Source organism: Panicum virgatum, chromosome 9N (genome assembly GCF_016808335.1).
Source record: "Panicum virgatum strain AP13 chromosome 9N, P.virgatum_v5, whole genome shotgun sequence".
NCBI classification, from domain to species: Eukaryota; Viridiplantae; Streptophyta; class Magnoliopsida; order Poales; family Poaceae; genus Panicum; species Panicum virgatum.
The window spans coordinates 81516736-81532082 of NC_053153.1; the positions used below are offsets into that span (position 1 = coordinate 81516736).

The 15347-nt window shown below is 46.8% G+C and overlaps 3 protein-coding genes across 6 annotated transcripts; all 3 read left to right on the top strand.

Annotated features, from left to right (window-relative positions):
- Positions 1-3650: 3650 nt before the first annotated feature.
- On the top strand, positions 3651-6840 carry LOC120687889 (serine/arginine-rich splicing factor RS31-like). Of its 2 annotated transcripts, XM_039969969.1 has the most exons (6): positions 3651-3763; positions 3867-4064; positions 4838-4950; positions 5057-5286; positions 6014-6329; positions 6527-6840. In XM_039969969.1, the coding sequence occupies exons 2-5, from the start codon at positions 3959-3961 to the stop codon at positions 6327-6329; spliced, it is 765 nt and encodes a 254-aa protein (XP_039825903.1). In that variant the 5' UTR covers positions 3651-3763; positions 3867-3958; the 3' UTR covers positions 6527-6840. The 2 variants fall into 2 exon arrangements, with proteins under 2 accessions (XP_039825903.1, XP_039825902.1); XM_039969968.1 differs by having other exon boundaries at positions 3659-4064.
- Positions 6841-7056: 216 nt separating this feature from the next.
- LOC120687887 (pentatricopeptide repeat-containing protein At3g53170-like) lies at positions 7057-15208 on the top strand. The gene is made up of 8 exons (XM_039969967.1): positions 7057-7401; positions 7502-8599; positions 8699-8751; positions 8836-10066; positions 10160-10439; positions 10530-13411; positions 13608-14302; positions 14541-15208. The coding sequence occupies exons 1-3, from the start codon at positions 7102-7104 to the stop codon at positions 8726-8728; spliced, it is 1428 nt and encodes a 475-aa protein (XP_039825901.1). The 5' UTR covers positions 7057-7101; the 3' UTR covers positions 8729-8751; positions 8836-10066; positions 10160-10439; positions 10530-13411; positions 13608-14302; positions 14541-15208.
- LOC120687885 (bifunctional fucokinase/fucose pyrophosphorylase-like) lies at positions 9541-15223 on the top strand. Of its 3 annotated transcripts, XM_039969963.1 has the most exons (7): positions 9541-10066; positions 10160-10439; positions 10530-10900; positions 11575-11701; positions 12395-13411; positions 13608-14302; positions 14541-15217. In XM_039969963.1, exons 1-7 carry the CDS (start codon positions 9725-9727, stop codon positions 14937-14939), a joined length of 3231 nt encoding a protein of 1076 aa, XP_039825897.1. In that variant the 5' UTR covers positions 9541-9724; the 3' UTR covers positions 14940-15217. The 3 variants fall into 3 exon arrangements, with proteins under 3 accessions (XP_039825897.1, XP_039825898.1, XP_039825899.1); XM_039969964.1 differs by lacking the exon at positions 9541-10066 and having other exon boundaries at positions 10292-10419; positions 14541-15223; XM_039969965.1 differs by lacking the exon at positions 9541-10066 and having other exon boundaries at positions 10300-10439; positions 10522-10900; positions 14541-15223.
- The last annotated feature ends 124 nt before the right edge of the window (positions 15224-15347 follow it).

Here is a 15347-nt window from a genome sequence, read left to right on the forward strand (position 1 = left end):
CGAGGGCCCGTCGCTTTGTGAGTTAGGTCGGGCTCCACAATGCTTTAGACATGAGGCAGGCGAGGGAGTTTTTTAACCGGAGGCGGAAATTCGCCCCTTCCAGAAATCGAACCCACGACCTCCGAAGTGCCGCCGGACTGCCGGAACCGATTGGCGCGACATCCTTTGGCAAATCCATCATATCTATATACGCCATAGGATCCCGCCTCGGAGTCTCGGAGGACTCCGATGGGCTAGCCGGAGGAGCTTCCCATATGCTGGAAGAAAGCTACCGTGCCGCGGGTTCGAGGCGTCGGATAGTTAGGCCCAGGAACAGGGCCCACTCACAAGGGCCATGGTCCAGGACCACTTTTTTTTCTTCTTTTTGTTTGTACTTTCATAATCTCTGTTACGGTAGCTTTTTTTATATAATGGAATGGATCTGACTAGAGGTGGTAATGAGCCTTTGAATTTTATACTAGTTTGAGCAAAGATCAGACCCAAAAAGGCCTAGGCCAAACTTGTACTAGGTTTTATCCTAAAATTCACTAAGGCCTCATTTTGAGCTGTGAAACAGCCCACAGGGAATGGTCATTTACCACTCCTAAATTCGGTCCAGAATAGATAACTAATTGATACCCAACAGGTTGCTGCGCGAATTGTTAAGATATTATTTCAATAATAATTTATGAATACATGATATTTGAAAAGCATATCACATTATGATGAAAACATGATATAAAAGTTCATATCAGATAACCAGCCCATATTATTAGCTACCTGCAAGGTGAGGTTGGATCGATGCAGCGACGTACTAGTAGAGGTGTCACGAATTCTTTAGCCCGTCCGTACGTGTGTGGCCAAAGTTCCGGCACATGATGCATGTTTGTCTGTCCACTAGCTAGATACTCCAGCCGATCAATCATCCAGGCCAGGAGCTGGTGGAGAACGTACAACGACGAGCCGTAGAACGCGCACGGCCAAGTTGTATATTCCTCGCTCCTGCTCGTTTGCCCTATAAACTGACGCCGCCATGAGGGAGAGGTGCAGTGGTTGCCTCCACGCGTGCCTTGCAATCCAGTACGACACGGTGTACATTGAAATTCTTCTCTAGGGACTGTGGCTTGGCCGCTTGGTTTAGTTTGGAATCTAGTTAATTACTAGAAACGCTCGCGGCAACTGGGCTAGTATTTCGTAGCGTAATACTGTAGTTGATACATACTTTAGTTCATACATATATTAGTTATTGTATATAGGCAAAAGTATAATTTTTTAATTAACACAAGTAAGGCAAATACGCCGCTTTGTTATTTTAGCATAATGGTCTAAAGCTCATTATTGCACTTGGTATATATTTTGAGCACTTTATTGCCGTGTCGCTATTGTTTAAGTAATATTATTTTGGGTATCGAAATAGAACTATGATTTTTTTCCAAGGAAAAAGTCCGCTTTACACTCTTGAACTATCGCAAAAGTTCGATTTTCAACCTTTAACTACAAAATCGAATAATAAAGACCATTCAACTGTTGAAATCGTGCAAAATTTGGCCCTTTAGGTGGTTTTCTATTTTGTGAGAATTAAAAATATTCAAATTTAAACTAAAAGGTTCATAAGTAATTCATTTTAAATAAAAAAACTACAAAATGGGTATAAATTTTTTTCTAAAAATATAACCTACTAATGGAATGGGTTGTGGTTTGATTTAATTAAAATTCAAAGATTTTCCTATAAAAAACCTGAGAGATGGTTAAGACGGCGGGTTGATTTTATAAAAACTTAAGGTTTCTTTGTATATTTCCCTGATTCGGGAAATTTTGACTGCGGGTTGATTTTGAGAAAGGCTTTAGGCTTTCCTGCAAAATTACCTGAGAGAGAAGGTCGGACTGCGGTTTGATTTCAACAAAGGTAGATGACTTTTTTGCAAAATGTCACGAGGCCGGGATGACGTGGCCACGCTAGTCGACCCTCTTTTGGTGCATGAATCGTATCGTAAAGATTGGAGAAGAAGGCAAGTATCGGAGAGACAAGCGGTGGATCAGTTGAACAAGTAGTAGCTAGGTAATAGGCCGGTGACTCAATCTTCCAGACTTTGGTCGGTCGGGAATCACCTCTCAAGTCTCAGCAGTCAACACACCTACAATGGGCAATGCCCGTACAAGAATATAATCAGCACACATATACTTTTATGTCGTGCCTGGAGAGGTGATTTGCCTGCCAGCGAGTGCTGTGAAGGATTCATCATCAGCAGGGGTGGATCCAGCACCGGGTCCCCCCTAGACTCAAAGAAACAATGGAATTCCCCTTGAGCCTCCCTTCATTTTTGAGAAGAAAGAAAGAGGAGGAAGAGAAGAAAGAAGAAATCAGTTCCTCCTTTAATCATTTCTGAATCCGCCACTAATTATCAGGAAGACCAAACCGAAGAGAAAATGCCTAGAGTCTATTATTGAAGATTTATAAAGCTTTTGAATTTGGCCCAGAGACTAACGGGCTGTAAGGCCCAGATCTTCCGGGATGTTAAAGTTACAGGGCCTCGGCCCACAACCAGATGGTCCTTTCCCACCTTCGTCTCCCTCCCTGCCTCACATCGCTGCTAGTTTTTTTTTAATCGGATCTCTGCCATTACAATTTCCAAGTTCTCTTATCTGCCATTACAATTTATATATTCCGAACGATACCATTACAATTCTCATCTTCTCTGAGCTATGCCATTTTATACGTATTTGATGCTTCCAAGCCCACCTACAGGTATCTATACTACCGTATAGACCAAAATGCCCCTGCTATGATTCTCTCACCCCACTCACAGACTGCCGGCCCCACATGTCATCCCTTTCCTCCGTCCTTTTTTTCTCCCTCCTCTCCTTTCCTCTGCTCGTCGTCATGCGAGGCCCGCGCCGGCGCCGCCGTGGCGCGCCACGCCCCTGCTCCGCGCCACCGTTCGTCGCCGTCCAGAAGCATGCTCTTGAGGGCGAACGTGTGCGCCTCGCGGCCGAGGTGCGGGTTCCCGGCGAGGTGGGAGCACGCGAGCGCGACTGGGCGTAGGCGGTGAGGAGCGCGTTGGCGACGGCCGGGGTGGGGCCATCTTGGCCGCAGTTCATAGAACAGAGGAGCGGCGGTGGCCATGTTTCCGGTTAGGAGGCTCACCAGCGGCGAGGGTTAGGGTGGGGAAAAGGTAGAGGGGACTGAGCCGCACCTCTTGGCGGTCGTGGGACGCGAGATGGTGGCCGGAGGCGGTCTGTCCACGGCAGCCGGCAACGGTGTGCGTCGGCGGAGGCGGTGCTCCGGCGGTTGGGGGCGGCGGGGAGGGGGTCGGCGAGCTGCGCCACGGCGAGAGGAAGCTCGTTGCGGGGTTAGCTCGGGCAGAGGAGGGTCGGGAGAGGGGCTCCGCGGTGAGGTCCTAGGAGGCGGCGGCCATGGCAGGCGGCGGTGGTCAGGAGCGCTGCGGCGGTCGGGCGGTGGTCAGACGCGCGACATTTTGGTCTATATGGTAGTATGAATACCTGCAGGTGGGTCAGGAAGCATCAAATATGTATAAAATGGCATGGCTCAGAGAAGATGAGAATTATAATGGCATCATTCAAAATAGGTGAATTGTAATAGTAGATTAGAGAATTTGAAAAATTGTAATGTCATAAATCCAATTAACTTTTTTTTTTCCTGAGGCGGCTTTGTGCCCTCCCAACCGACCGCTCTCTCTCCCCCTCGCTGCCTCCCCTTCCGGTCTAGGGTTTATACCGTTCCCCTCTCGGCCCCCTGCCTTCCGAATCGCCGGCGTCTCCGCAGGTTGGTGCTTACCAATCTATCGAGCTCCATGCCTTATCTGCGCCCTCGAATCCTCTCCCGTGGACTTCCGTTGCTCGATTCGCTGGTAATCTTATTTGTGTAGGCTCGCCGCGCCCAAAGGGGACAAGAGGGGTTTTGGGCGGACGGCAGGAGTGTCAAGGAGTGTCAGGTGCGGTTGCGAGAGGAGGGGACACGATGAGGCCGGTCTTCTGCGGCAACTTCGACTACGACACGCGCCAGTACGACCTGGAGGGTCTCTTCTCCAAGTACGGCCCCATCCGCCGCATCGACATGAAGTCAGGTATCCGATCCCATCCCTCCCCTGCCTCTCCTCCCTACTTCCCCGGTGCTCAAATTTAATAGAGGTGGGGACAATGCTGCTTGTTTCGCCACCTACACAAGTGCCTAATTAACAGTATTAAATCTGCGTGTCCTGAATCTAATCCTAAAATGCAGTATCTGGAGTCGCGTTATGAACAGAGTATGAATATCTGTATCCTAGAATTCCGAAACCAGTCTAATCACAATTATCTCCCTGCTATACCACAATGCCTAATCACTAATCATCCAGCGCATATGTTGCCACTGGCTGGGCATTTGCATGTTTGCAACTTCGTCCTTATGGTTTTTTTTGAGTCGAGGATATCCCCCATTTCCATTGCAAGACAGAAATACCAGTCAAAACAGTAGCAGAGCACGACAGACCGGAACACTGAGAGGGGGAACCAAAACAAGTTCGTAATGGCAAGAGACCAGGATCTTCACGCCCTCTAGAATCTTTCCTTGCATATCCGCCCCATACAATCCTGCCCAGAAAGACATGAGCGCACAGGTGTATAACATGATATCAGTGGGATGTCTTATCATTTTGTTGTCAAAGCAAGCCTCATTTCTGCGTTTCCAGATGGCCTAGCACACAGCGGCTACACAAAAAGTGTAGACTGGTTGGCCACCTGGTAACCATTATCCAAATTTTAAATAATGGGCATTGACTACTAGTTTTGGGGTGGGGAGGGGAAATCCTGAAAGGCTGAAAGTCATTGCTCAATTTCTTCATCAATGTATCCGTTGTAGGTTATGCTTTCATTTACTTTGAAGATGAGCGCGATGCAGAGGATGCTATAAGGCGTCTCGACAATGTTTCTTTTGGTTATAACAGGCGCAGGCTCTCTGTAGAATGGTCGAGGGTAATTTCTTGTCTCTACCCAACTGTCATATTTTTGCATTTTCATTTCTTTATGACCAACATTAATGAATTTTTCAATCACCATCATTCATATGTTTTAATTCCAGCAAGTTGAACCAGTGTCAAGGAGCCGTGATAGGCCTGCTGGGGATGTAAAGCCAACTAGAACTCTCTTTGTTATCAATTTTGACCCCATACGCACTAAAATTCGAGATATTGAGAGGCATTTTGAACCATATGGCAAGATTACAAACATTCGTGTTAGAAGGAACTTTGCGTTTGTACAGTACGAGACACAAGAGGAAGCTAGTGCTGCTGTCAAGAACACTGATAAGAGGTATACTTCCATATGTTGCCCTAGCTATTCGCCCATCTTCCAATCATTAGTGTGTTGTTCAATTGCTATTACTCCCAGTTCCATGCTCATGGTTTTTCCCCACAGCCTTCATTTTCGCCTGAATCTGAAGCTGCTTCTACATTATAACCAGGACAATCTTTTTTTAATGAACTAGATATTATCCCTTGTTCCTGGATATTTTTACTTATTCTGATGATGGTTTCTCATGAATAAATGTCACACATTATGTTGATTTGCCCAAATGGCCTCCTCCCTAATGTAGTTGCTCAACATACCTTATTCCTTTAACAAATTAGATTAGAGTCAACATGGAAATAATAAATAAATGGCATATGCTTATGCCCTCCAGAATGCTCGGTATCCTTGAGCATTACTGTGCATGCTCTACAAATTTATTTGAAAAATGTATACGGACATTTTTTCCTTGAAGCGATACTTGTTCTTCGTTTGCATCATTTCATTCTGTTCTGATAGCCAGTTGATGCATTTGCACACGCATTGTTTCCTTCAAATGAAAGTCAGAATTTTTGGATCTTAAATTTCTAGAAGTTTGCCAGAATCCTGTTATTTCCTTTTCTGGCATTCCAGGCATAGTGGTTCTCTTATGGAACATAGTGCTCTTTGTCCTTGTAGTTCTGATTACTTGCTTAAACCTTTTTACATCAAATTTCCCCTGATTGGGTGTATTCCTTTGTTTGCCGCGCAGCACAATATTAGACAGGGTGGTGACAGTTGAATACGCCTTCCGTGATGATGACAATGAAAGAGATGACAGATACAGCAGCCCCAAGCGAGGTGGTCATGACAGGCGTCGTGCTAGCCCCTACATGCGCTCACCTAGCCCAAGGTACCGAAGGGACTACAGTCCAAATTACGATCGGCGTGGGCGTTATCCTGGGTATGATCGCCGTGATGGAGTAGTGTATGATAGGAGAAGCCCAGTATATGATCGTTACGATAGGGGCAGAAGCCCTGCTTATGATCGCTATGATAGGAGAAGTCCTGGTTATAATCAATACTAGGTAAGAAGAGTTCTTTCAAGTTCTATATTTTAGCTTTACAGTTAATATGCTGAAACTCTAACCCCCGCCCGCACCAAAGAAAAAACACCCACCCAACTGGTATAACTTTGAAATGCGTATTTCTTATCATCTCGTTATGTCTAATTCTTTTATCTTCTTTGGTTTTGCTTTTAACCCTTCCTCAACATCTTTTGCAGTTGGTTTATCCTGAAGAATCCAGATTCGGTAAGGAAGTTGTGCCATGGAGGAAGTGGCAGGCAACATGATTTTCCTGTGCCATGTATACTTGGAGCTGCCTTGGTGTCCCAAAATAGCGCAACAATATAACGTGATTCTGTAGTCTCTGTTGTTGATAGGAACAAATATCGTATGTTACATGGATTGCTTGCCGTTTGCCACCTTGCCTATTTCAAGTACAATTTTTGGCGCTGATATTGGAAAGAAATGTAATGTCTCCTGACCAGCTTCGACACTGAATCTATGCATTCACATTTCTCACTTTACTTCTGTATGAGCACCTCCCAATGCGATATATTGATGCTCAAAAAATCATTGAGAGACTGTATGATGTCTGTTTTCCTTCGCAGACTTGTGGTCAGATGACTGACGGTACGGTACTGGTGCCAGTTGTTATTTTGTTGTCAGTTCTGCGATCTGACGGTACTGGTGTCTATCCAACGAATCGACGGCTCTGCTGCCGCTGCCGCTCCGGAGGACCTTATCGCCGTGACGACGCCGTCTCGCCCTCGCTCCTTCGACGCCCCCTAGCGCCATGCACTCGCCGGCGCCGCTCCCGGTCCCGCCCACCAATACGCCGTCCCCGGCTCCTCGCCCCAGCCGGGCGCCTGCCGTTCCGGCTGCCCGCCGCCGCCGCCCGCCTTCCTCCCCGTCCGTTCCCGATGCTGAGCAGCCGGACGCCCTCGCCCGCATCCTCCGCACCGAGGCCGCCGTCTCGGGCGTCTCCCGCAAGGCCGCGGCCGCGCGGCAGCAGTCCACCCGCCTCTGGCCCCGCGCCGTCCTCGAGGCCCTCGACTCCGCCATCGCCGCCTGCCGCTGGGAGTCCGCCCTCGAGGTTCCCTCCCGTTTCCGTTAAGCTTTGCCCCTCTTCCGCAGGGCTGGTATGGTGGTACCTTCTCTCCCAACGATGCTTACGGCTCTCCTGCTTGCGCTAGATCTTCGAGCTGCTGAGGAAGCAGCACTGGTACGAGCCCAGGTCGCAGACCTACGCGCGGCTGCTGATGATGCTCGGCAAGTGCCGGCAGCCCGGCCCAGCCACCGCCCTCTTCAAGGCGATGCTCTCGGAGCGGCTCCGGCCGACGGTGGACGTGTACACGGCGCTCGTCGGCGCGTACGGCTACAGCGGCCTTCTGGAGGAGGCGATGGCCACCATCGACCAGATGAAAGGTGCTGCTGATTGCAAGCCGGATGGGTACACGTTCTCTGTCCTCATCGATTGCTGCGCCAAGTCGCGTCGCTTTGATCTGATTCCCGCTGTTCTTGATGAGATGTCATACCTGGGGCTTGAATGCAATTCTGTTATTCACAATGCGATAATTAACGGGTACGGTAAAGCCGGTTTGCTCGAGGAGATGGAGAGTGCACTTTCCAAGATGCTTGAGAGTGGGAACAATGTGCCGGACATTTACACAATGAACTCTATCATCTGGGCTTATGGGCACCACGCAAGGACAGTTGAAATGGAGAAGTGGTACAACGAGTTTGAGTTGATGGGTGTTGAGCCAGATACCAAGACATTTAACATCATGATCAAGTCCTATGGTAAGTCTGGCATGTATGACAAGATGATGGCGATATTCAAATATATGAAGAAACGGTTCTTCTCACCGACCGCGGTTACCTTCAACATAGTAATAGAATGTTTTGGGCGTGCTGGCAACATTGAAAAGATGGAGTACTACTTCCGGCTTATGAAAATTCAGGGTGTGAAACCCAGCCCCATCACTTACTGTTCGCTAGTCAATGGGTACAGCAAAGCTGGACTTCTTGACAAGGTTCCAGGAATTATTCGGCAGACTGAGAACACTGATGTTGTCTTAGATACTCCATTCTTCAACTGTGTGATAAGCGCATACGCAAAATCTGGAGATATCCAAATAATGGAAGAAATGCTACAGCTTATGAAGGACAAGAAATGTAAGCCTGACAAGGTAACTTATGCCACCATGATTCAGGCATACACTGCACATGGGATGGATGAAGCTGCTAGGTTGTTAGAGATGGAGGCTGAAAGATTTGATAAAAAGTTGCTGGTAAGTATCTTTCACTTTTTTATTTATTTATAAACGAGCTCCTATTGGATTATCCCATGTTAGTTCACTGATATCAGTGCTTATTTGTTCTTGGATCAGGGACCGGTTTCTGAGGTTGATGGCAAATAATGCATACAATCCTTCCTTCGTGGGTTAGTGCTAATCCAAGATTAGATAAACTTGATTCTATGCAAGAGGTGCTTCTGACCAAAAGGGGTGCTGCCAATTGGATGCAGAGACGGCAAGGGAACCAGAAAATGCAGAACTCTTCCTATATCCTGGTCAGACAACTAGTTCCTCAGGCATGTAATCCGTCCATTTGGGGCTCACATTCAGTACTCGAATATGATGGCCGTGCTCATACAAGCAGATTGCAGGATCTTCCATCGTGCTGATGGCCTGATCCTTCTCGACATATTGCTGTATTGTACAGTTCTAACAGCTTCCAACTAGGACTGAGGGAGGCTGGGATCCTAAGATGGGGAAACACCATGGATGACACTGACAGCTCAAGAATAAGCGGTTGGGGGAACCGCGCACAGGTCACAGGAGTTGCATTCCAGACTTGGTCGAAGTGTAACCAATTAGCTATCCCTTCGTTTGCGGGGTTGACCATCGGCAGTACGTCAAGGATCTCAGTTTGGAGCAATCACTAGTGTCCATTGTTACTGAACATTTTGGTGCTGACGAACCGGTAAAACCCGGCACATGTAATGTTCGTGCAATCTTGCGTGCTTTCAGGCTGTAAATGGATGCAATCTTTCTAGTTTCTTGATCGGTTATGTACTCAGATTTGGGTGGTTTTTGCCCCTCCTTTTGCAATGTAAGCAAAGCGCAATGCCCAAGCGCTCTGATCAATGCACATCACTGAACATACCAGTGTTAACATCACCAGAGCCTGGGAAATGTATCCGAGTAATCCACAGATCCAACCAGGAACCGTCATCTGTTGGCAGGCAGCGTCCCGTCCCGTCCCGTCCAGACTTGAAAGGATCAGCACCAGCAGGCAGCAGCGTGCAGTACGCGCCACGGCAATCTGGGGCCAAGCAGTCGCATCTCATCGGAGTGGACTAACCGACCAACGCCCCCGTCCGATCCGAGGGGCGACGCGGCGGGAGGGCCCCCATGGACTTGTCGTCGTCGTCGTCGGGGCAGCGGCGCCGGCGCCGTCGGAGGGCGCACACGGCTGAGGAGGCGGCGGAGACTCTGCGGAAGGCGTGGTGCCGGCTGCGCCTCTCGGCGCGGGACCCGGCGCGCGTGCCGCCCTGGGACGCCGTCGTGCTCACGGCCGCCAGCCCCGAGCAGGCAGCGCTCTACAACCGCCAGCTCGAGCGTGCCCGGAGCCTCGGTCGCTTCCCCGCCTCCACTACGGCCATCGCCGTCCCGGACCCAGACGGCGCCCGAATCGGCTCCGGCGCTGCCACGCTACACGCCGTCGCCTCCCTCGTTCGCCACCTCGCCGCCCAGGTCCTACTACCTCCGCCTAGCCCTAACTTCATAGAGCAGCTACTAGCCACCTGCTACTTGCTTGATCAATCACGTTATCTGATTTTTTTGCAGGCTTCCAAGGAAGATATAGCTGAATTCCTTCCCGAAGCAAATGGCTGTTCTGGGGATGACTCCGCACTTGCCGCAGCAGCGAGCTTCATGGCGAAGAAGCACGTGCTCTTACTTCACGCCGGGGGTGACAGCAAGAGGGTTCCATGGGCGAACCCCATGGGGAAGGCTTTCCTGCCCCTGCCTTACCTGGCCGGGGACAATCCTGATGGACCCGTTCCACTTCTCTTCGATCACATTCTCGCAATTTCATCTAGCGCAAGGCAAGAGTTCAACAATCAAGGTTGTAGCTTAGCGAAAAATGACTAGCACCTATGTCCACAAAAAGGGACTGCCACTTTTGTGCCGCTTCTAATTTCCAATAGGTGACCAGGTGGGATCTTCATAATGACAGGGGATGTTCTCCCCTGCTTTGATGCCTCAAACCTGGTTCTTCCTGAAGATGCTGCTTGCATTGTGACGGTGCCCACTACTCTGGATGTTGCCGCTAATCATGGAGTGGTTGTAGCATCAAAGGGTGGCGGGATTGATCAGGAGAACTATTCTCTATGTCTGGTTGATAATCTCATACAGAAGCCAACGGTGAGCGAGCTTGTAGAGGGTCATGCCATCCTAGATGATGGGAGAGCATTACTTGACACGGGAATAATAGCAGCAAGGGGTAAAGCATGGCAGGACCTTGTCACGCTTGCACGCTCATCCAGCCATACCATGATCAAGGAGCTCATGACTAGTAAGAAAGAGGCAAGCTACCATTTCCAGCATTGCGAGCTATAACATTTATCTAGCAGGACTTTCTTTTCTTATGGTTTCCTAAGACACTTTTGGATGTTGCACAGATGGTTAATTCATATCTATTGAATTATATTCATTAAATTAAGAAAATATGATTATTCTTGCGATATACTTTCCGCATATTTAACAGTTAGAAATGCTTGTCCTCTGATCTTCAACATCTTTCTGAAGTCATGTTTACTGTGAATGCTGAATACTCAATTGCAGTGCAGGATGTTCCTTATTGTACATTCTGAATAGCCTTTTAACCCTTAAGATAATTATATTAAGGCACCACCAATCTGGTTTTTCATTTTGTACTTTGATATGATAGCACCGAAACGTGTAGTGCGGTAGAAACTGAATATGTATTCTTGATCTGAAGCAATGGCTTTTCTGTCCTTAAGAGATGCTAATATAATTATATGTTAGTCCACTCACCGTCCCATGCTGAAAGTGTATTTTCAGAACTCAATTAATCTTATCTTCTTGTAGTATATCTATTTAACTTAGATCTGAAATATCGAAAGTATTTTCTAAACTCTACCCCTGATGCTATGTTACTTCTTATTAGGCACATTTCTCTGATTGCATATGTACCTTGAGCTTTTGATTTGTACGATCATGCTTGCCAATTTCTGCAGTTGAGCTTATATGAAGATCTTGTTGCGGCATGGGTACCATCCAAGCATGAATGGTTGAGAAACCGTCCATTGGGCAAGGAACTGATTGCTGCTTTAGGAAAACAAAGGATTTTCAGCTTCTGTTCATGTATGTTTCTACTTATTATGCAGCTATTGTTGCTTCGAGCTAGTGCATCATCTTGGTTTCTAGAGTCAGTGGCGGAGCTAGAAATGAGCCGGGGGGGGGGGGGGGGGGGGGGGGGGGGGGCATTTTGCCTAACTTATAAACATATATACTAGCAAGATATTGCAAACAAATTCGTCTTCCATCGTATTGCGCAGCCCTATTTTGATGATCTTCAAGGTAGAAAAAGCACACACTCAATGAAACTGGTAGAGTGAGAAGCAACCGAAACAATCTATCATTCAAGTGTGTCAAAACCTTGTACTGTGAAGACATCAAAACCACTTCTTCTCTTTATATTCTTACTGGAAATGAAGCAAAGAAGACAATATGCACAGTGGTTGCTCTCTGAATACTCTAACCAAGAAGGAAAATCAGTGAACCAACTAAACTTGAAATGACGCTATGTGATTTCATTTGGGCCAAGGGGGGGCCACAGCCCATGTTTGCCGACATGTAGCTCCGCCAGTGTCTAGAGTTATGCCTTCAAGTTTTCTGTTTTCATGAACTCCCTCCATTTTTTAAAAGGTCTGTACTAAAAAATGGAGGGAGTAATTATTAAAATTTCATCTGGTGTAACAGATTCTATCCGATCCTATCGTCATTCCTTTCAGTCGTGCAATTGAAATGCTGAGTTGTGATGGTCTTGCTTTTCAGATAACTTCTCATTTTTACATTTTGGTACATCTGCGGAGGTTCTTGATCACTTGGCGGGTTCCTATTCAGGACTTGTAGGTCGAAGGCATATGTGCTCACTACCAGAGACCACTGCTTGTGATATTGCAGCGACAGCTATTATTTTGTCTACCAAGATTTCTTCTGGGGTCTCAATAGGAGAGGATTCATTGGTTTATGATTCAGTACTTTGTGGTAGAATACGGATTGGTTCGCAATCCATTGTTGTTGGGGTGAATATAAGTGAGTTTCATGTGTACAGTCCTCAGATAATCAATAGTAGCACTTGTTTCACATTACCTGATCGCCATTGCCTCTGGGAAGTACCATTGGTAAACTCTGCAGGAAGAGTTTTGGTTTACTGTGGTCTTCATGATAATCCAAAAGTTTCTGTTAAGAGGGATGGTACATTCTGTGGCAAGCCATGGATAAATGTTTTGGAAGATCTTAGAATCCAGGATATGGATCTTTGGAACTCAACCAGCCAGGACAAGTGCTTATGGACTGCAAAACTTTTTCCTGTCATGTCTCTCCCTGAAATGCTGAATGTAGGCATGTGGCTTATGGGGTCAGCATGCGACCCAGATGGAAAAATAGCTACCTTGTGGAGAAAATCACAGAGGGTCAGCTTGGAAGAGCTGCATCGTGCTATCAACTACAGTCAGCTTTGCGCGGATTCAAGCAAGCATCAGTCAGATATTGCAGCTGACATAGCCAAGTCTTGTATGAACTATGGCTTACTTGGACGTAACCTGTTTCAACTTTGCGAGGAAGTGTTACAAAAAGATACATGTTTAACACTCTGTGAAGAATTGCTTTCAATTTTTCCTAGTCACGGGGATCAGTATTCTGGGGTTCTTCCTCAGAGCAGGGAATATCAGGTCAAGATGGATCTGCTTAGAGCTTCCGGTGATCTTTCCACTGCATGTATCATTGAAGACAAAGTATGGGCTTCCATAGCAAGTGAAACTGCAGCAGCGATAAAATATGGACCAAAAGGTACTTATTAGCTACTAGAAAACATTTATGATAACTAAAAGATCCTGTATTTCCAAAACTAATTGTTGTGCATATATTAGCGTTTCTCAAAATTCCATCATATCTTGATATGCAATGAGCTAATTGGGGCTGTTGTTACCATTTGCACTATTGATAATATACTACTATATCTTTGACACATTTTATTCTTTTATAGAGCCATCAAGCGGTTCCATGTCTTCAACCCATGGAAACTTGCATCCTAGGAAGGCCTTTGTACAATTACCAGTCCGTGTGGACTTTGTTGGGGGGTGGAGTGATACACCTCCATGGAGCTTGGAGCGTCCAGGTTGTGTTTTGAATATGGCAATAAGCTTGGAAGGAAGTCTTCCAGTTGGCGCTATGATAGAGACAACAGAAGATCACCTTGGAGTTTCAATCGAAGATGATTCTGGCAGGAATGTTTATATTGATGATCTGGCATCTATTTCATCTCCATTCGAAGAAAGTGACACGTTTCGTTTAGTCAAGTCTGCTCTTATTGTTACTGGTATCCTTGGCCATAAATTATTTTCAAAATCAGGCCTGAACATCAGGACATGGGCAAATGTTCCTCGTGGAAGTGGACTGGGAACTTCTAGCATATTAGCAGCTGCTGTGGTTAAGGGACTATTTCAAGTTATGGAAGATGATGGAAGTGATGACAATGTTGCTAGAGCTGTTCTAGTGGTAGAGCAAATAATGGGAACCGGTGGTGGATGGCAAGATCAAATCGGTGGCCTATATCCTGGAATCAAGTGCACCCAGAGCTTTCCAGGACAACCATTGCGGTTGCAAGTTGTTCCACTGTTGGCCTCACCTCAGTTGATTCAGGAATTAGAACAGCGTCTCCTGGTTGTGTTCACTGGCCAAGTAAGTCCATCCCTTCTGCTTGAAGCATAAAATTCTTTCGAGTCAATTCCTTGTTACCTTGCACACACTATAGCTATAAGCCAAAATCATGTGATGCTGATGGCCGAAATATTGAAAGTTTGGTCCAGTAATTATTATAATATTACAATGCAGATATGTTGACCCTGCTATTCATGTGTCATCTTTTCAACATTTTCCACATTACCGTTCCCCCTAAATTAATCTAACTACTGTACAGGTAAGGCTTGCCCACCAAGTCCTGCAGAAAGTTGTAACTCGATACCTCCGCCGCGATAACATCTTGATATCCAGCATCAAGAGGCTCGCCGAGTTGGCCAAAATTGGGAGGGAAGTCTTGATGAATGGTGATATAGACGAGCTCGGCAGTATAATGCTGGAGGCCTGGAGGTTGCATCAAGAGCTAGACCCTTTCTGCAGCAACAAGTTTGTGGATGAGCTATTTGCTTTCGCCGACCCTTACTGCAGTGGCTACAAGCTGGTCGGAGCCGGTGGTGGTGGCTTCGCCCTGCTGCTTGCCAAGAACCCTAGCTGTGCTAAAGAACTTAGGCAGGCACTTGATGAGTCCAGCACCTTCGATGTGAAGCTGTACGACTGGAACATCGTTATGCCACGATGATGAGGTGGTGCCTGACGAGGTTTACACGTCATTCTTTTCTTACGGTTGATAGAAGCTGCCTGTGCAGTCGTAGCTGGTTCATATGTAGTGTGCTTTTTTTTAAGACTATACTTTTTTCTGACTGGTTCCATCCCCCCCCCCCCCCCCCCTCATTATGTGTTATTGAGCATGAACAGTTATAGTGTTCTGTTGCACTATTCCTATCGCAGTCTTGCTCTAATGGCAGTCCGTCGGTGAACATTGTGATCTTGGTGGTACTGTTGCTCCAACTCTGTTCAGGTTTCCCTTTTTTTTTTCAAAGTTATAGTTGGTGGTAACCGAGAATCTCAGTCCTACGTTATGCAAAATTTCAAAGTGGATTTTGAATTCGGCAACTGTAATCGGCTGAAATTGCAATAAAATTCTGGG

Bases quoted from the DNA above. Each gene is read 5' to 3' on its own strand.
- LOC120687889 (XM_039969969.1), top strand. From the start codon at position 3,959: ATGAGGCCGGTCTTCTGCGGCAACTTCGACTACGACACGCGCCAGTAC. The intron at 4,065-4,837 runs GTATCCGATCCC...TATCCGTTGTAG, and splicing joins CCGCATCGACATGAAGTCAG to GTTATGCTTTCATTTACTTT. The intron at 4,951-5,056 runs GTAATTTCTTGT...TTTTAATTCCAG, and splicing joins TCTCTGTAGAATGGTCGAGG to CAAGTTGAACCAGTGTCAAG.
- LOC120687887 (XM_039969967.1), top strand. From the start codon at position 7,102: ATGCACTCGCCGGCGCCGCTCCCGGTCCCGCCCACCAATACGCCGTCC. The intron at 7,402-7,501 runs GTTCCCTCCCGT...TGCTTGCGCTAG, and splicing joins GCTGGGAGTCCGCCCTCGAG to ATCTTCGAGCTGCTGAGGAA. The intron at 8,600-8,698 runs GTAAGTATCTTT...TTCTTGGATCAG, and splicing joins GATTTGATAAAAAGTTGCTG to GGACCGGTTTCTGAGGTTGA.
- LOC120687885 (XM_039969963.1), top strand. From the start codon at position 9,725: ATGGACTTGTCGTCGTCGTCGTCGGGGCAGCGGCGCCGGCGCCGTCGG. The intron at 10,440-10,529 runs GTTGTAGCTTAG...ATAGGTGACCAG, and splicing joins GCAAGAGTTCAACAATCAAG to GTGGGATCTTCATAATGACA. The intron at 14,303-14,540 runs GTAAGTCCATCC...ACTACTGTACAG, and splicing joins TGGTTGTGTTCACTGGCCAA to GTAAGGCTTGCCCACCAAGT.